This window comes from Botryllus schlosseri, chromosome 14 (assembly GCF_051294905.1).
Source record: "Botryllus schlosseri isolate E-star chromosome 14, Bs_hap1, whole genome shotgun sequence".
In the NCBI taxonomy this organism is placed as follows: Eukaryota; Metazoa; Chordata; class Ascidiacea; order Stolidobranchia; family Styelidae; genus Botryllus; species Botryllus schlosseri.
The window spans coordinates 23,802,590-23,824,163 of record NC_137249.1 but is presented as its reverse complement, the minus strand read 5'-3'; the positions used below and the strand labels follow the sequence as shown (position 1 = coordinate 23,824,163).

At 41.2% G+C, this 21,574-nt stretch overlaps 1 protein-coding gene and 1 long non-coding RNA gene across 2 annotated transcripts in view; one reads left to right on the top strand and one right to left on the bottom strand.

The window, feature by feature from the left end:
• LOC145456561 (uncharacterized) overlaps positions 1–21,574 on the top strand; it is a 390,319-nt gene that overhangs the window by 340,440 nt on the left and 28,305 nt on the right. The gene's annotated exons all lie outside the window — the stretch shown is intronic.
• Positions 1–21,574, bottom strand: part of LOC145456532 (cadherin EGF LAG seven-pass G-type receptor 2-like) — a 54,099-nt gene that overhangs the window by 20,622 nt on the left and 11,903 nt on the right. Inside the window, exons 7-11 of the mRNA XM_080334670.1 lie at positions 21,320–21,495; positions 19,969–20,091; positions 10,326–10,659; positions 7,083–7,323; positions 4,630–4,834 (exon numbers count right to left, since the gene is read on the bottom strand). Coding sequence (XP_080190796.1) covers positions 4,630–4,834; positions 7,083–7,323; positions 10,326–10,659; positions 19,969–20,091; positions 21,320–21,495 — 1,079 coding nt within the window. The remainder of the gene's footprint in view (positions 1–4,629; positions 4,835–7,082; positions 7,324–10,325; positions 10,660–19,968; positions 20,092–21,319; positions 21,496–21,574) is intronic.

The following is a 21,574-nucleotide window of genomic DNA, read 5'->3' as shown; positions in this document are numbered from 1 at the left end:
ATGGGGAAAGAAATCATTTACTACGCTCGAGTTAACGGGAATAGTTGCCAAGTGGAATTGTGGTGGAATATTTGAAATTTTACGCACAGCTTACTGTCAACTGTAAACTATTTTAATGAGAAACAGTCGATCGCTGAATGTAACCTTCCATGCGGTAAACCCGGCACGCGCATCTGAATATGGCATGATGACCACGAATTGGAATTATTGATGCCCGACATGACATTACGAAAATATTGCACAAACAATGTTTTCGCAACTTGCAATGCAGCATTTATCATGTAGGTTCGTTAATTTAGAATTAACTTTCGAAAATGTGCTAAAGGTGAAGTAGCCTACATTGTAATGGAATCTCGGATCATTACTACGGCGTCAACAGTCTGTTTACTATTAAAGTAATACGCGGCTATAATAAATGACCATGTATTCGTTCAAATTATAAATGCAAATACCTCTACACAGCCAAAGCACCGCCCGGTCAGACTTAATAAAGAAATAATAGGTTTTGTTGACATTTTCGATTCCGCAACCCGGCATTTATGGCATCAAACATTCCAAATTGATGGCAGAATCAACGTACTTAACAATGCGCGTCGCAATAATTCCATGTCACCGGCCTAACTGTGGACAACAATTAATCGGCTAATGGCTATCAGTCTCAAAGACGCGTTCAGATTTGTATAGCCAAATACTATCAAATCCCGTTTTACAATCAGAGCTCACCACGACGCCACGCTAATGCAATACCGGACACCAATTCCGGCAAAGTGCGCAAACACTCGCAGCTGTGAAAATCGAAAGCATTTCACGCCCCATAACGTTTCGAGTCGTCCGAGTGGAAAAAATCGCGACTGTTGGGTCGTAAAGCATCTGCGCCGGCGAGATGTAAATCCGAAAATGACCCGAGTAAGCGATACGTTCGAAAACATTTTCACGCTACCGCCGACTAATTCAAAGCGTCTAAATTCCGTAAACAAACACGGCCGCCGACACAACGACTCTTAACGAACCGTTTCGACGCGCGAAGCCGCAAATCAACTCGCTAAAATTTACTACATCCTTAATATCTCGCTATAAGATAAAACGATCAAAAAGTATGACTAACGCAAAACAAACACTGCCCGCAGAAACACTATTTCGCGGCATACGCGGGGCTCTTTATGACTTCACGAAGCTTATCCCGTCAATATTACGACAGCCTGCGTGGTAGGTATAGTGGAAATAGCTGTTATTAAATACATCCCGAATAAAACGCTTGATATCGCACGCCAAACACACACAAATGTACGGCGAGGACGCTTATATCTGGAAGCCCAGGCTGTAGCGAACGACGGATCCGCAATCATAGTATATTAAGTCACAATTTGAAAATCACGCCAGTCGACCCTTGGTGACAGATTCCGCATATTTAAAATTTCAACATCATCTATACTCTTATGGTGTCGTAATGTGGGCTTCTCAAACTTGATTCAGAATTCAATCGCCCATGTACGCCTACTCGATTTTGCCCTGTCATATACGCGTTTAACGAAAGCAGAATATTTACTGCGTGTAGTTCAAGAAAAGATACGATTTTTGTTGATGACTTGGCTAGTTTCGATCTAATTAGTACATCAAACGCCGTTTTCTTCTTTCACACGCAGGACTGCCAACACGAGCGCCAGATTTGCGGATTTTAGGTCAAGTCCCGGCTCCGAAAGGCACGCACAAAAAACGCGGCGAAGCGTACCAAAATAAATCATTTGAGAAACTGTCAAACGGCCCTTACGCGAGCCACTTGAAACTAATTAACAGGTAATGGATACACGCTAACCCAATTACCGTAATAGGCGCGTTGCTATACCGAGCTACCCGCGTTTTCCCGTCGGTTTGGTACAAGTAGAACTAAATGCGTGCTTGTGCGAACAGCACATAACGTGCAATTACGATCCCGCCCTAGTGTTGGCTGTTTACGTTTCGTAGTAACGAACATTTTCGACATTCGCGTACGAACAACATAGTTGGTCAGAGTAGACAATACAATACTCACGCTTAACTTGGTGACAGCAATTCCGGCACTACTCGAAATGATTTCATTCGAGCAGATTGGGAAGATCGGCTCGCGTGTTAAAATTATGGACAACGCTGCGAACGCGGACAAGAAACATATTTCATCGACGAAAACGCGCGGCGTGTTGAAAATCAGCGTGAGTCGCGTACAGAGCTGGTGAGCAAAACTTCAATAAACGATTGAATACTATATTGATATTGAAAGAAACCCAAAGAAGTTCGGCTGACACTCGTTAGGGGTAATCGTCAGCTACTAGTGGAGAATTACAAAAAACAATCAACAATCCGCAAAAATTGCACATCAACAATGGTATATTGAGCTTAAACCGCCTGTTCGCCACGATTTTCCGAAATTTCATGCTGTCGGCATCATATTCGTTGAAACAGTTGCAGATATCCAATGTTCTTTCCAATTCTTTACTAGTTGCTGACGATTGTCAGCCGAAAATATTTGGATTTATCTCGATAGAAACATATTATTCAATTGCATACCTAAGTTCTGTTTCTCAAAGAGTCTGTTCAGTGTAGTGTTAGATCAGACACGCACGACCAAGTAATTACCGCAAACGTTACGAGCATCAACTATCACCCCGGGTTAGAAAAACGCGGCTGGCGAGAAACTATGATCCTGGAGTTTTGCGAGGTGCGGAAAGACGGGGTAAAACAGCGATCACATCATCGCCCGCGCCTGTGCTGTATCCCGATTCGGTTCAGCGTTTTCGCTCGTGCTAATCGTACGTTTACGAGGCAACCTCTAACAGAAGACGCTTTCATAGTCGTCGCTGCGTTTACGGAAAGGAAGAAACAAAATTCCGGCCTGATTATCGCGACAAACTCGTAACGCAAAATGACAAATGACGCTACAGGTGCAATTTTCGAATATATATTCACTATATTCGGCAACCCTGACACAGTGGCTATTTCGCCCAATTTTCATTACAATGTCACTCATATTCGTGATGCACGCATACCCTAAACGTACTTTCTACTAACAGCGCTCAAGGAATAAAAGTATCTTGTCTTCGCCTAAAAAATGGTATGTGATAGCAGTCTAAAACATAACCACTTGTGTAAAAATAGGCTATTCGCCAAATTGATTTAGGGTTCGGATACAAAAATGAAATCCAGATTCCCATCGCAAATATCAAATCCGTGGATCTACAACAACTGCCAGCACTCGGCAACGATAGAACCCGCAAAACCACTCGACCGATTTGATCTCCCTCATTATCGGATAAAGCCCAGTGTCGGGCCGAAACACAATCTTCTGGCGTGCGCGCGACGCCGAGATTGACAAAAGATTTCGACTAAAGCGACCCATTTAGACGGCGGAAGTAAAAACAGCACAAAACAGATCGAGCAACACGCTCACGCATAAAACGGCCGCTATTTTTTCAAATGCGGGGTCAGGAATATTTGCCCAGCGTGATGAAACATGGAACTTGCGAACTACATCGCTCCAGTTCGACCGGAACGCAACACCAGAAATAGCAATACAACATAACTGCGCGTAACTGTGTCCGGCTACCAGCAGAAGCGTGGATAATTCGGGTATACATTGCCGGCGTACCGTGGCGCGTATCATTATTCGGGTTACTATTCTCAACGGGGCTGCGCTCCCAGCTTCAAAATAGCCAAAATGCAAAACAATGAACGCGCAGACCTTCAATATGCAATTGTATCTCGTATTAAACATCGAAATAAACTCGAATATTTTCGGCAGACACTCGTCAGGGGTAATCGTCAGCAACCAGTAGAGATTTAAAGAGCCGTCTGTCGATGTCTCGATGATATGAGTGTTTTAAAAACAATGTTTTTTTGAATTCTGCACCGGTTGTTGACGATTACCCTTGACGAGTGTCAGCTGAAATTATTCGGGTTTATTTCAATGTGAATATACTATTGGATTGTATATTATTCAACTGTATAATGATGGAGTGTTAGAAGGTCGATTTGAAGTACGCAATCTGTACCGTCATAATTATACGCAGTAAAACCCTAACACCAATAACTGCAAATCTTATGCCCCGCGGAGACGTGAAATGTCTTTGTAATATAATCCTGTATCGTACAGAGTCAACCCGATATAGTGAGCGCAATTTAGCGATAATGCTCATCGGAATGATGATATTGCACCGTAATACTATAAGACTACGGAACTATAAAATAACCTCCTCCACTGTATCCCGCCCTAATTCCCTTCTACGAAATTCAAATGCGAGAAAGAAGGCTATGCAATGGACGTTTGCGAACTTATAACGTGATTCTGGAACAGCTAGATTATACCAACTTATCTAAGATATATCATCTTCAAACATCAATATGAAAACAAAATCGCTCGATATTCACATTTTAGCCCGAAATAGAAACTTTCGCATGTTTAGGTAGAACCGTCGGTTAATCAATTCGTTCAACACATTCAAGCCTACACTGTACTTGCACAATAAATGCTAAAAATAGGTGTTAAATACTGTAGATGTATTTAGGATTTACCAGTAGCTATAGTTGACTGTCAACGGCATTGTACAAGCCTATCGCGCAGGGTAAATGTAAAACACGAAACACGCACTCGCAACCGACCTTATTCCGGTATCGCACTTCCACGGTGTGCCACTCGCCGTCCGAGACACCGCCGTCCACGTAGGGGCTGACAATGGTGTGCTCGCCGCCCGTCGAAAAATTCAACTGCACCTGCCCGCCGACGATCTCCAGTGCGAAGTAATCGTGCTCGTGGTTGAAGCGGCCGTTGTACAGCAGCATGCCGTCCTTCTCCCGGGTAGCGAAGCTGCAGAATAAGACATTTTATGATTATAATAATTAAAATTATTATTTGTAAATACAAAAATTTGAAAAATTTTGAATTACCGTAGTTTAAAATTTCATGCAGGAAAAACAATTTTGGCTATGAAATATAATTCAGAGTATGACAATAATTCAGGGTCGTATTGAATCAAATATTCCTAATGAAATAAACCCGAATATTTTCGGCTGACACTCGTCAGGGGTAATCGTCAGCAACTATTAGAGAAGTAACTGTGTTTTTATATTATCGGAGACGAATTAATTTTACACGATAAACAGTAAACATGGTTAAATTATACTCTCTGTACAATGTATAGGTTTCGTAGGTCAATTTCGTAGTAGCAGGAGGAAAAATAATTCAGGGTGCAAGAAAGCAGACACAAAGAAGCCCCCGTGCCGCGCAGTCACGGAGCGTGAAAAGTCATCTTTACCCCAATACCGGGGTCAAATCGCGTTCTTGAACCCACAATAGACGGGGCGTAATCCTCCGCCGAGAAATCGACGTCTTTTGTTATTACGCAATTTGGGCCGTAAATCTTTTCACACTTAAATAACCCGGGCGTAAGCCTTTAAAAAACGAATCATTAGACTGATTCCACAGTCGTCCACGGTTGAAGTTCAACTTCTCCCGTCAGCGCGCGTGTTAACATATAAGACCTCGTATCACGAAAATATAATTCATCCTAACAGACCAGAACATTTTCAGATCTTCTAAATTGGATCGGAATTAAAACTATAGCTGTAAAGATTTTTCCAAATCAGACTCGAAGCATAGCTACACTACACAGTTTATTCCAAATGAAATTACAACTACTGAATTCGCGAAAACTTGGAAATTAAATCGAGTTAAGTTCAAGTCCATAAATTAGACTAATTTAGACAACTTAATGAACTATCTCATTAAGTCTGCATCCTACCAGACGGTAAGTCCACCCCGGATTCACAGATAATAATCTCAGCTATACATCGGTTGCAGAAACGGATTAGTATTTTCGCCCGGTGCCGTAACCGCGTCACATAGACGGATTAGTAAGGCTTATTCGTCGCTGACGGGTATTCAAGGCGCCGGAAATAGTTGAAATATCGATTAGGTCGGGTTAAAATCGACTGGGAAATAGATCAGATTACGTTAAGACAGACTGCTTCCATGCCTTAATTCATCGTATTATAATTTATTTAAATGGCAGACTTTTCGTGTGCCTATCGTCAAGACTTTACCGGCACAATAACAAACATATAAACAGAGATTCAAACGACGAATGATTTTGCAAAGTATGACGCAGGCGGCGGGATTTTAAAGAGCGCAAGACGAACAACTACACATCGGCACGTTACACCTTTCAAAATCGGTTTTCATTTGAATATCTGTTTATATGTTTGTTGTCGTGCCGATAAGAGGGACACGAAAAATAATCGAGTGAATAAAGACACAAGCTTAGTACCGCCAATCGCCTATCAACCGTGTAAGCGATGTCTTATAAAAGCCAAGAAGTGGGCCGTGTTACAAGTCGGCAGCTTACGGAATACGCAAATGATTACGGTAATGACGACCGATACGTGGAATACAGGAAAATATATTTAGCCGTGGTTGACAATTGAGTACAAGTAGAAGTAGAAGTAACGCTGTGAATTGTTTCTAAAGTCCAAGCCCGGGTAGCGGTTTCCAAGTACGTGCAAAAAGAAGTAATTTAGGCCAAGTTTCGCCAAAACCACTGGAGACTGCTTGACTAAAGGCGCGAACTAGTCTAAAAATCACAGCTAAGTAGTACAAATAGCGACTTAGAAGTAGCAAAATACGTATTTAAGGTCTAGTTTCACCTAAAAAAGCCGAAAACTGTCAAGTAAAATGGAAGTATCTTAAAACCATAACCACTAAAGAGTAAGCAGCGCAAGCAGGCAAAATTTACTCGAGCACAAAAAAAAAATGATCTAATACTGCGATCTATAATTTTAATTGTAATCTAATTTCTGGTTTTCCATAGTGCAAAACGAGCCAAGTTCGCTGTACAGACATTTGCCATTGTCATGTTAGCGAGAATGAGATCTGACTAGATATGAACCAATCATGGTTATCTGTTGGATTTCTTTCCACTTCCAAAAATTATAATCAACTCGCATCTTTTTGCGAATTCAGCAATTCAAATACTAATGCAATCAGAAAAATAAGGTAGCTATCATTCTCAGCTAAACCAAAGATGGAAAAACTCAGATCTTGACCCGCCAGCCTTTACCTGAGCTGCAGCGTGAACCTCCACTGCCGCGAGATCCCGGAGAACATGACGTAGTCGCCCTTTTGAAACGACCTCCCTCGCAGCTCGCAAAACCGCGACACTTCGTCCTGCGCCAACCCGCTCGCCTTGCAGTCGCACTCCAGGCCGCCCGCGGGATAGTCGCGGCACGTCGCGTCGTTTTTGCACACGCCGTCCGCGCCGCTGCACCTGTCCCCGGACAAGTCCACCTCGCAGTGCCGGCCTGAAAAATCGGCGCTATTACGTAAAAAGCAAACTTGGATAACTAGATAATTGTAGTTGTGTAATGCAGTGGTTCAAACTGAGCTATGATTCTAACTCTAATCTATTGAGTTACAAATTTTATAGTTCTACAACTCTGCGTAACAACTAACAAGGCCCGACCAGCTGAAGCCGGAAACAAATCGATGTCGGCTGTCATCGATTTCAAAGGCGCGAGATAACGATGCGGTGTCGCGCGTTCCTTTTTATGACAGTTTTCGTAAATAACCGAATCACAAACAAGACGCGGCGTGTAATATGCGTGAAGTCACGGATAAAGCGAATCTGAAACGGTCCACGGCAATTGTCTCTATTATACTGTCAAATGTACGGTAGCCAACTTGTGCTATTGAAATCAAACGAATTTTGTTCAAAATATACTTTTAGCTTCTACATGTATAATTGGTCTTTGCGTGCTTATTCAGTTTCGTGAACCAATTGCACCAACTGCAGACCATTTTTTATTACGGTACGATGTAAAAATACGTTCCAAGTTTTTAAATAAATTAAAAACTTGATGCTTTATTTCGCATAGTACGCAGGCATGTAAGTTTGCCGAAAAATACATAATTCAAATCAAGCATGGGTCATGATTTCGCCTACAAATAAAAGCGATTTGGTTGTTACAATACCAAGTCCGAATATCGGATTACGTGACAGCGTCCGCTAACATATAAATCATGACTCAACGTGGAATTGTTACGTTTGGCAGTGTTTTATAAAAAGGGATCATGGCTTAGTATCCGGATGTGACGGACTCCACCGAGCCAACACAGAACTTCACACCGATAGGCACATATAAAACCGCGCACAATGGGGCAGCATATAACATCTTGATCGTGCCGTAGCAAACTGATACCGCTGAAATATTCATTTGCGGATCGTACACTGAAATTAATAAGCAACATATCCGACGAGACGCAATTAACACTCGGGTCACATATAATCGTTACGAAAGTGTGTTCGATAATTGTAATTGGACAGATTCGCGCGAAATGCTATTCACCTAATTCTAATCTGAGTTACGAAATGTTTATTGGCGCTAATTTGGAGAATCCGAAAATTTTCAGGTTGTCAACTCTCTCCGAGACACAGCCAACTAGTTCCGCGCAAAAATGATGATGTTCAGAAGATCCAATTTACAAGAACTATCCGTCCAGAAGACGACCGCGTTAAAAACGATGCTCAAAAACGATCACACGAGAACGCAACAGAGTCACAATAATTAATAAATACTCACATGGTGATCATTGTCAGAACAGAGTCACAGCACGCCAGACAATACGTGAACTTGATCCGAGCCCACCTTGCTTGGCGTACACGGCACCGGCTCACCCGCGCGCGTAACATTATACTCGTCAAAACAACAAGCGCGCAACGTGAGAGCCCGCGTTGGCAAACCGCGTAACAAAAATAGTCATCGGGCGGGCGCTCAGCGACAATTTCACACACACTCTCCAATCCATCATGACTATCCCAAACCGACAACCGCAAACAGGGAAACTGCTCTGTAAATTCATGCGTGGAAATAGCCTACATTGATCAGATTTCAAACGTAAGGTGGAATTTGTAGTTTCCACCCTACACTGTACATTCAAGGGTTGAAAATAGGTATAATTATTAGATTCCCCTTATAGGGTGGAGTAAGAAATTTCCACCCTACACCGTGAAACATGGGTGGAAAATAGGCGTATTTATCAGATTTCTATCACAGAGCAAGGTGCACGTACATCACTCAGGTAGCCGATATTTTCGTGTACCAATTTCCACGTTCACACCCACTCCAAAAGGTAAAAATGAGTCGAACACACCAACCATTATGGAGCGATATCCCAAGGGTGCACAGGTCCTGTTGGCGTGTATTGCGTTTTTAGGATTTCTTGTGGTGATGGTAGTACAATGGAACAGAACCCACTACCACCTGGAATAAATCTCCATAAAAGCTGGCGTATTTGAGCCCTTCTCGTCTATTAGAAGAGCGTGAAAGCGCAGTTTGCAATCTGAAATGGCCGTTTACCCGATTTACATCCCATGCTGGGGTCAAAATCGGCGAAATCCACGATAATAGTTTACAGTTCAGGCTTCCGTTTTCGACAAGCGCGTAATAAGAATCCGGTCGTAAAACCGCATCGTGCGTTCATAATTAGTAGGACTAATAATATCTTCAGCGATGCTGTTGTTGACATGATTTCATTTCGAATTTACTGCATCGAAAGAGACGGGGTTGGTAAACGACATATTAATGCGACCTGCTAATCGCGTAAGACATTGCGGGTGATAAATCTCGGCGCAAGCTACCAATATTACTACACGATATACTGCACAAGAGATGATACACGTGTACGACTGTGTACGTGTACGTGAACGAAGTCTGTTGACCCGATTCGGGCATCGAATCGAGTTTCAGTTGACACTCGCTGCGGACGGTATAAATTCAATCGAATCAGGAACAGCTATAAGCCTATGAACGATATAGCGGACACGACATGAAATGAAATCTGCATTCGAAATTGAACTTCAAATCGGGAATGGGGATAGTATTTGAGAATACGAATATAACCTCCCCAAACGGCCTTAAAACCAGTCCTTTATTGGGTAGCCCACATCATAACTTACTTCCTTTAGCGGTCGTTCTGAACCTTACATTGTTCCGTCATACACCATATATTGCTATTGTGTCGTTCAGTATTGATACGCGCACACCAAAAGTAAATAAAATAAAAAGTTATACTACAATGTGTGTAGTCCTGAAATCAATATTATAGTACTATAACATCACAATGGTATAGTATTAGTGACTGTACTGGAGCATGCGTACATGTCTGTAGACGCTACATACAGTGCTATAATGTAGATACTAATTACTACGGTATACTATAATATGGGTTAATGGGTACATATTGACAAAATGCTTTAGTAATACTAGATTATAATGTCATGGTAAGTTATGGGTAGGCTACAAACCTGCAAAACGCTTTCCACACTGACAAACATAACCCCCTTCGACCGACACGCATTTTCCCCCGTTCTTACACTTGGACGCGTGGCACATGTTGACCTCGTTCTGACAATCGTCGCCCGTGAACCCAGCCGGGCACTTGCAGCGCAGGCCGCTCACGGGATGGATGGGCCGGAACAGTATCGTGTCCGTGGACACGAAGGGCGCCGAGCTGTTGAAGTAGAGGGCCGACACGCATCGCATGTAGTTCTGGCAAGGCTCACGTAGGCAGATGTTGTCGTCAAACGGCATCACCCTTTGCATCGAGTAATTTGTCAGCACCGATCTGTTCAGGTATACCTGTAAAGTAGGGAGCTATTATGGACTAGAAATTAGAAATCGTAACCAAAAATAGATCGAACCGGCACTTCGAAATCCTGTCGAATCTCAAAATACATAGTACACAGTACATAGCATACGGAACCTATAGGACAAAGCTACAAACTTTAGTGGAAATGACATAGCTGCGAATTGGTGATCAACCAACAGCATGTTCACAAAGTGCAATGAAATTGATATGTCGAAAAATACCAAATAATCTTAAACGTGATATGGAACCAGCATTATTTTCTTTGTGCTCACATGCAAGGTGCCTATATGGTCGGTGATGCTCGAAGCGTTCTCTGTTGTATTTGTATTCGGTTGACAGCCTCCTAAACGCCCCAGATAATTCACGTTATCATTAGATCGTTAGACATTATGTCTAATTTGTCCGATCGTATTGTGCGACGGGTCTTAGAATCTAGTTCGAATTGGCTGAAATTTTACTCCGACCGGCCAGACTTCTCGAGTAACAGTTGGAGACAAGTTTGAGTACTGAAATTAGGTTTAGCACAGGTGATATGTCGTGGATCAATGGTAGAGCTTTACAATAGCCTAGACTCAGCAACTTGATTGTGTCCAATTCTGTACTAGTTACTGACGACTACCCCTGTCGAGTGTCAGCTGAGAATATTAGGATTTATTTCAAAATGATTATATTTTACTGAAGTTATGTATCCCCAAGAAGCTCTTTCGATTAGCAAGGACCTACACCCACAGTAGGGCTCTTCAAAAATGACTTTTTTTTCTCAAATCCTACTGGCTACTTGATAAAATTGTTAAGTTACCTAATTTAAGCCTACACACAAAATTTGGTTCCACTCCAGCCAGTGACCGCTTTGCTACAGGAGAAGAAAGTTTCTTTTTATTATATAAAAATAAATAAATAAAATTTTGAAAATTTTCTGTTCACCCCATGAAAGTGTTAGGCCGTCTATAGAAATGATGCTCACCAAATTTGGTTCAATTCCAACCCGCGAAAGCGGAGTTATTGCCGTCGAAAAATTTGGATTTCAATAAAATAGTATTTACGGTGAGCACAACTATAATAAATAAACAAAGAATCGGTCACCGTAAATACTATTTTATTCAAATCCAAATTTTTCGACGGCAATATCTCCGCTTCCACTGGTTGGAATTTAACCAAATTTTGTGCGTAGGCTTAAATTAGGTAACCTGACAATTTTATAAAGTAGCCAGTACGATTTGAGAAAAAAAGTCATTTTTGAAGAGCCCTAACCTATAGTCCTAAACGTTCGAATACCTCAGAAGTCACAATAGCAATCATTTGAATAGCAGGAATTGTATATATCTCCGTTGCCTTTCGATTGGAAACATGAAAAGCGATAAAATCTCATGTTTGCCGACCGAACTACTGTGAACAATTATACAGGGTGGCTAGCAAACATACGTATCACAGGTGTTGATTCGCAAAGGGGTGCCCGGCCGCGCCTCGCGGCAAAGAATCAGATAGGAAACATTACTCTGTCAAATCATGTAACCATCACATTTTAATGGAGCCATTACTCCCTGTATTTACAAAAGTCAACATTCTCTTTAGGCAAACCGACCCTTGCCGTAAACCCGGAACATTCGGGTATCGGAACAAAGCGAAATCGTCTGCCCGGAACTAATTCCCGATTTTGATACGACATTTTTAAAGATCGCGACACGATACGCAAATATATCACGCGTGCTACGATTGTTACACGAAATTTGGTATAAACCGTTACACCGAACTTCAAATACAGTCGATTCCGCTCACTTTCGGCCGAGTTAAGCGTAAAATCAATCGTTCGCTTCACGGTCGTGTGTAAAGGCACATGGCGCATTCCGAATACAGTGCTGAGCGTTATAATGCAGCCAAGTTACACTGCAGTAATTGGCACAAAGCGGATAAAAGGAACATTAGTTATACCTTCAGTTTCTTTGTATTGTACAGTATTTTCAATGCCCAACCATTCCAGATTCCACAAATACTGTATTACTGTGTAACACACGCACATGCATATGGGGTGAAAATCGTAGTTTACAAATCCCCGCCAACGCAGTTACGCAACTAACTGGCCAACTGTCAAAGAAGCGTCTATACTTTTTCCCTAGTTTACTTTAGCGAGGAATTTCACTTTTTCGTCAAAATATTTCTGCACGAATCTGTTTCAAAAAATACACACAATTCTACCCGATCGCAAGCGACTATGAAGCTGGCATATGTTCATTGTCAGCCCCGCAGAAGTTCACTGTCGATTGCTACAGCTTGGGTTGTCATTATGTCACAATAATTACTCATTAGTGCAAAGACGAAATTGAGCCACAATCTAACAATAGAAATTGCACGCTTGTGTCCGAAGTAAGCAGAGTTTTTACACGCAATGTTCATTATTGATCCTTTCCGGAGCATTTCGGCCGAATAAAGCGGCTGCACCGGTTAACCGGTGTCCGAATTAGGCGGAGTCGACTCTGCCTAACCGCCCTACCGCATGCGGCTATGGAATGAATCTAACCACATGCGGTACTACCATCGTTGCCAGACACGCACGCCTGTTTCGCGGTATCCACTTTCGACATCCCCATTAATATCGCTGAAGATTACGCGCGCATACTGAACAGATTTTATCTTCAAAAAGTAATAAACAAAAGAAGTTTATACAGTCGTGTTTACATATTTAAGATCAGAAAACATGCCTTCAAAAAAACGCCAATTAAGCATGAAATCATGTATTTACCGGATTAGGCGAAGTAGCGATGCACCGACTTCTAACTGGCTTAATGAAAGACAGCGCCCATATTCGAGATTGATTTCTTTCAAGGATACGAACGTCTATTCGAGTGCCTGCGCCATATGTGCTCATTGCTTAAGACAAAAACACACTTAAACTTAATCTGCGTTCAAGTACTTTTGCAAACGACCGACATCCGCCTTATCGCCAAGTAAGAAACTGCGCTCTCGTGATCGAGTGGACGTGTTGGGTACATTACTGTCCCTTTTCATAACACTCTTAACAAGTTATCTGTTAGAAAGCGAATCGGCACAATCGCGCCGTGTTGACTTTCAACGGAATGCGCATACAACAACCAAATCCAGTTCGGACGGATCATTAATCAGAGACTGATTTGCCAAGGATGGTGTGGGTGGCTATCTAACCGAAGTCGAAATTAACAATGATTGATGGCGATGCCATTGATAGACACTTACAAAGTCAAGCACGTGCCCGAATACCTCAACATTACCGACGCTGCAATATTTGCAATCCCATATTTTTAGCTAAACTTCAATTAACGAGTATGGCTCGACAAGGACACGAGTACCTACTCTAATCTGAATGAAGTACTGAAATTTTACGTTCTTTACAATAAAAGGTTAATTTATCAAGGGGAATAAGTTTCGTTGCCATTTTTCACTCTGGAAGGCTGCAAGCCTTGATTAGTTAATCTAATTATGAAAGGGTAAGGTATATATAATATCTTTTACATGCACATTTCGTCAGATTTCGTTTTTTTCGCATCCATAACTGGGAGGAAAGTCTTGAATATTTCATGTGCACGATGGCGTTGATTTTAACCAAATTCGAATAGAAACGAATGAAACCTTAACATCCTCCTCGGGTTTGCCCATGGGACTTGAAATATCGATTGACGTCATGAAATGAATATGATAGCAGCGACCCATCTGGAGGTGCCGAAAGATAAAGTTAAAAAGCAGCGCTAGTCTTTGTAATACGATCCTGCCAACCGAACCGAAAGTCACATACCTAGACTGACCACTGTGACCAGTAACAACGCACTGTATCTTAAAAACGATCAGAAGTCGAATTAAAGCTACAAAGTTTTTATTCCAAATTAGATCACAATAAGAATGACTGGGTTCGGAAGAATTGGAAATTGAATTAAATCTCGTATTTAAAAAGCAATAAAAACAAAAATAAAGGTCAGATCATATTGAATCTGAGTTTATTGTCGTAAGCACGAGAACGACATGTGTCCCTAAACGAAACACGGCTCGTTTCGTACGATACAGTCCTCTTGTGGTAGTTTCCGAAAAATCGCAATTTAGAATTGAAATACATGGAGACATTTCACAAATTAGATTATACATAAATTACCGGCGTTTCCCGCCAATTAGCCTAACGAGACAACTAAAATTATCCAGCTGTCCAAGTCTGCTGCAGATGTTTGTATCTGATGAGTGTGATGGAAAAAAAGCTCAGAGTATATTCACGGCTCACTTGCATAAATTAATACAGGACTTCACGGGATCGAAGCATCTTATACTGCTGGTGTGGTAGCTATTATGCATCGCTACGAAAAGTCAGCGGGTAACAAACGGAAATACGCCCGGTATCAAGTGTTACCATTTTGCTGGCAGCAAAATTATCCGCAAGGCACAGGGTGATTCGATTTAATCCGGGGATTGACTATCGCCTTCCGCATACCACATGCACTCATCTGTACGTTCATAATATCGGAATCATGCTATAGCAGGCGTGAGCAACAAAATTTCGACGCCACGCAGATGGTTTATAGCCAACTTAGTGATAATAATGAATATAATTCGCCCATTAACTTCATGGGAGAGCGAGCAAGCGCACCGCCACACACTCATAATTTCATACACCGCTCCGTCTCTGTAAAGTTGCGGACAATACAAGCTATTGATATTCACCCGACATTCTCACAGGCATCAATAGAACGCGCCCTGGGAAGGAAAACAATCCCCTTGGAAGGCAAGCCGCAGAAAATCACCGGGTTGCCGCACTTCATTTTCTATGCGACGTGCGACATTCCATATTTGATGAAGAAGAAGAATCATAGAAATTGAATTTATTCACATTGAATTAAACCCGAATATTTTTGGCTGACACACGCCAAGCGTAATTGTCAGCATCAGCACCTAGTGGAGGGTCAGCAGAATATATTTGGGTTTATTTCAACATGAATACATTAGTCAACTGTATGTTGAAGTTCTGTACTTCCCATGGTCTTTTAAAATCATATAAAAGGCCCTAGAAAAATATCACGCTGACTTTGAAATTTCAAAAATTCGATCACAGAATCGGACGGAAAATGAGCACATTGAAGGCAATGCATCATTCCCAAAGCGACCAAGTGTATTTCTGTAGGTAGATCATAGCAATGTGCAAACGTTATGTAGTGCGATTTTCGAGTCGAATAGACTTCTATAAAAGCGAATGCGTGACGGAATTACGATCAATTTCATTCGGCACCCGAATTTCAATCAGACGAAACCGCCATTATTTTCAGAAAGTGAACAATCTACACTTGAAAAACGCGCAGATTTTACGAAATCGGTATTGCGCGTGACCGGCGTGACCGGCGTGACCAATATGTGAATCGTCTGCCTGGGCTTCGATTATGCTGATCAATTTGCGGAGCCTCTTAAGTTGCAATGTATTTCAGTCGCAGAACTCACATGTCAGGAAAGGTTCATTTTCAGCCAGGTACAGACAGAAACGAAATGTTGATTTCAAAGCAAGTAACATTGGTAGCGGTATTTCCAAGCCCGCCGCGAGCTAATCCGTCCGCTAAGATTGTGGGTAAGAAACTCGACACTATATCAGCCGAAAAACCAGATCTTCCGCTTAATTGATCAAAATTTCAGCACACGTCTCCGGCGGTTACAACCAATCATCTACTTATCATACATATACCATCAATCCATCATATATCTCATCACGGAAGAAAATTTAATAACAGCTTACTTGATGAGATGTCACGCGCGAGTAAAATGCCGAGGCTAAAGCAGCCCTCCCTAATTACAGGTCAGTACTAAGCACGCTATAAGTACGATCGGTGTGGATGAGACACAATTTATGATAGAAGATTCGAAATTAAAACGGGTATATCGATAATTCGGGGCCTATCGAGTGCAACGCCAAATCATATTTCGCCGAAATTTTCGCTTAGGTACGAACACCAATCCATTAAAGATATAACATCTATAACAGTGGTTCCCAATCCCAACCTTTTTGGATGTCGGAGCCACATTTCAAACTTCACAGTACGGGTGGAGCAGCATGAAATCACTCGAGTACGCTACTTATAACTAAAATTTAAAGGTAGTTAGCCTACCACTGGATATCACCATCCAGCTAATTCAAAAGCATGCACATTGCACATAGACTTCCATAGATTCTATATCGGTTATTTTAGCATTGTTAGACACCGATTGGCGAGTGCCATACATTGAAATAAACTGAAAATGCATATCATTAATCATTTTGCGGGGATGATACGCTGAGTAAATTTGGACTTATTGCAATTTATACTTGACTATGAGCCGTTATTTTGATGTTAGTGGAATTGTGTCGAAATTTACTCTTCGCAGAGACGATACATAAAGGTCTATGACTAGCAGAACTCAAGATATAAGACACGACTATCAACGAATATCCCACATATTAGCATTCATATACAGAAATTGACAATGACTATTCATAGTTAAACAAACAACAACTGTCGTCTAATATATTTTTTGTGGCATATTTAGAGGTCAATCAGAGCCGCAAGAAGGCTACCATGGAGCCGCGCTTGGGAATCACTGGTATAGATGATGTGGAATGTTCACATAGGTACCACGAAGAATATAATGTATACCGCAACTTGATATAACACACGGCTCTTTTCAATGCGATATAACTACACGTATAAGTGTTTGTGAATCATATCATATAGAGATTCCTAATGGGCAAGATTTCACATTATCAAAATATTAGGATCGAAACGCAGATCACACAAACCAATACTCTGTTACTGTATCAAGCATAGTTGTTGATGTTGGCTATCGATACGATTCCAGATACGATTGTTGACGTACCTAGTTCTTTTCAATTCTCGACTAGTTGCAGACGATTACCCCTGACGAGTAACAGCCGAAAAATCATGGTTTAATTCAATAGTACAAATAAATCGAGCATATTATTCACTGGATATCGATTGTACAGTAATACACTCTATCGAATAAACACGGGAGTGGATCACTACATTTCCTCGATATATCTCTATTCTCAGTGCAGAATAACCCATTCACATTCTGACAACCGTATTTGATTCCACAAGCGGCATATTTACAGACAGTCCACGTTTCGTTCATATAAAAACTGCGCAGATTAAAAACTATTTGATTAAAATCATCGCACCTCACTTACAAAAGTTCTCGCTATTTTACTTGAGCTTAGGTAGGCTTAATGCCCGTCGTATTTTATTGCACAGTTCGCCAACTACGTGGATTTATTTGACACGACAAAGTGCCAAGTGGAACGGACGACTTTAGATACCTTTTTGTGGGCGATGTCGTTTCAGGCTTAATCGTGCCGCAAGATAACAATGCTAGATGGCACACATTTTTTGATCTTACAAAAATAATCTATACCGAAGTAATGTTGCCTCATCGATTGTTGGTGTGACACACCTGGTGATCAAATCGAGAGCTTTTATTTCTTAGTAGTCAAAACTATCCTATATCCACTTGAGGATACACTTTTGTAATTTGCATCTTTAGTGAAACCAACAGTTGGTGAAGGAAACAATATGCGGATTTTCTCTTGGAAACGATGTTAAAACAGGTCGACAATGCACAATGATTTCAAAATATTGAACCATTGAATTGAACACTCACGAAATTCATGGCAGCTTCACAAACGACCGGCTAAAATCTAGCACACAAATACAGCCCACGTATGCGTGTATTTTGCCCAAGTACTGCGATTTCTCACAGATTATTATGAAACATATCACAAGGCACAGAGTATTCAAATATTAACATGAAATCCAATATTCGGATTATCCACCGATCAACTAGTCGGAATTGAGTCAAATTTGTTTTGCGGCGTCTTTGAAGACAGCTCAACAATTTCATGGGGTTGGTAGAAAAATTTGACTTTTTATTTTCCCTAATAAATTAAAAATTTTAATTGGATCTGCAGAGTCCTATACTTGTTAGAATTGAGCCAAATTTGGTGTGCAGCGTTTTTTAGGGTAACCTGACAATTTGATAAGTGAACGGCTGGAATCTGGGTAGAAAAGTTATTTTTGAACAACCCTACTTGTACATGTCCAGCAAGCTTGACTCATTTAGCACTAACAGTTCTCCAGTAGCATTTTCAGAAAAACAAAAAATTAGACTAGAAACAGAATGAGAGCTTCGGAACATTTCACAAATTATAGATTAGAATTGCATTACCGCCATTTCGCTCTAATTAATCGGATATGGCAACTAGAATTATCTAAATGTCTATGTCTGGCCGAAAAATGTAGATGGTCCTTGAATAAGAATTTATAGAAACAACTACAATCAGGGAATCAGTCTTGGCGTGGTAACTTTTAAAAGTCTATTGCAATCGTGTATCTTGGCATCTTCAAATTTTCATAGTCACGGTAGAATCGCGCAAGTTTGCCGACTTTGCCAATTACCTAAGCGCCGTAAATAGCAGGAGCATTGTTCACAGATATCAGATTTCAACCCGAACGCTCTATCGCGGGCGATGCGCCGTTTTAAGAAATCGCTACACGCCACGCAAATTACGTGAAATAGATCCTGCCGCGCGTCCCCTCAAGCAAAAAAGAATATATTATCTCCTTATCGCATCTGGGCTGTAAATATGGGACGGCATTCCATAAAATCAAAGCAGTCGAAAACGCAATTTAAAACGCGTAAAATTACGCGATTGGAAGGTCGGCCACGGTACGTCACTAGGCAGCAAATTTACAGATACATACACTCAAAATGCAAAATCGACTTTGCAGCAAACCATCGCAAAACAAACTACAATATGTCGGCGGCATGTCTAGAATTTTCAAGGACCATGAAATCCCACTCACAGAACGACGGTAAAACCCATAATTGCTACATGATTACAACTGCATGGACCACATGAAAGGTACGTCTTTTTGATTTCTGCTCGACCACCGGCCATGCGTAAAACATAATTTGAAATTGGTCGCAGTTTGAAATAAGATTTTACCAAGGTTAAGATATATCATTCACAAACTAGCCAATATGAAAGAAATAAGACAAAAATAAGCCAGTTTTACATCGCACAAAAGACTAATTGGTATATTTTCCAACCATACACCAGTCCTCCACAGTGGAGACTATAGTATCGAAACTATAATCCGCAAGGGGCGTATCAGCCTTACGTATCAGTCGTATAATGCACTTGGCTGCAACTTAATACCATTTATTTACAGACGTATCAAACAAACGCAGCTCTTGGCAAATTACTTTATCATCCTTTAGTTATCAATATACTGTATAAGAATATGACTAACCTGTTCCTGCAGCTGTTGCGTAGACAGGTACTGTCCGTCGGCGCGCTTGGCAGAGAAACTCACGTTGACTACAGAGTGGGGAAGTACGTCCGTGTCATTTTGCACGTTGAAAATGTAGACATGCTGCGCAAACGAATGAAACAGAGTCACGCGAACGGTGGACAAATCGGTTATTGCAGACTGGATCAGAGTCTGCAATAACTTAAGTTATGATATCGATACTGATATATTGATACAATATCAATATCGATTAATATGGTATTCCCGACACAACCGTGGTAATGTGTATTTTGAATACATTCGTAATGAATCCTATCTGATTAATAGAGCACAGTTAACGTAACATCCCTTCAACAAAGGTGTACATCTGTACAAATTTCACAAGGCTAGTAAATCTGGCGTTTGAATTCAAGTAACTCTCAAAATCGAATACATTCTACTAGCTGAGATTCTGGAGTTTTAAAGGTATGTCATTAACATGAAAGTAATAACGTGATTTTCGCCAGCTTCAGCAAAGTCGGTTTATTCAAAACCAAGTATGGCGTAATTTTTACAAGATTTCAATGAACATGTCGCATATTAGCCAATGGATTGTCGGATATGCGTTACCGTCATGCCACAACCCCAGTATTATTCCACTGTCGACGTTTATTAGAGATTATTTATCGTGGAACGATACATTGGTTTCGAGAATGCATATTCTGCTGCGTGGTTCGAGGAGTATAATTGTAAAGAGTGCGGAGGTAGTCTATTAATAATTAAGCGGGCGCGCGCTCACGACTCAACTCGTAGTTTCGAGTGGCAATATACCAAATGAAGCAGATTTGTCGTCCCGCGCGAATGAAAAGAGAAAACCATCCATACGAGGGCGAACAGTAAACGCTATTTGGGCCCGCGCGAAATTCGACGCCGCATAGTTAAAACGAGGTGAATCAACCACACTTGACAACTAATTAATACTATTTGCATAATTGGACCAATTGGAGCGAAACACCGGTAAACCAATTCTTATCTAATTTGGAAATACTGATAATTTCTTGGTGTCCAATTATGGAATCAACTGATACGATTGGACCATTCGTACAGTTGCATTGTGGATTGTGATATTGGTAATCTCCCTGTTCATTAAGTCTACCTATTTCAATTTTCACCTAATGAAATTTCTTAACCACTGAGACTGAAAAAACCAGTAAAGCAAATACCGTACGGAAAACTCCTAAAAGCTGACGATTCAGCAGATGAATAATGCACAATCATGTTGGACCACCCGTCTATTGAATTCTAAGGTGTAAACCAGTACAAGTTGGCTCAGCACAAAAACTTACAATTACAACTTCTCCTTTTTACTCACCTGAGTCGAAGTATCCAATATCTGGCTTAATCCGTAAATGAATTGCCTCATCGCGGTGGAGAGGAAATCCTCCTGCGACATTCGCTCGACGCGTACCGTGACGCTGTTGATCAGCATTTCGTCCGTGATCGGAACCACTTTCAGGAGACATTCGGCAGTCACGTTGTGCTTCCCGTCTGAATTGGAATCGGGAAAATGGAAACCAGATCGTGACTGGCGCGGCATATTGGTGTGAAGAGAAACATTCTATCGAAT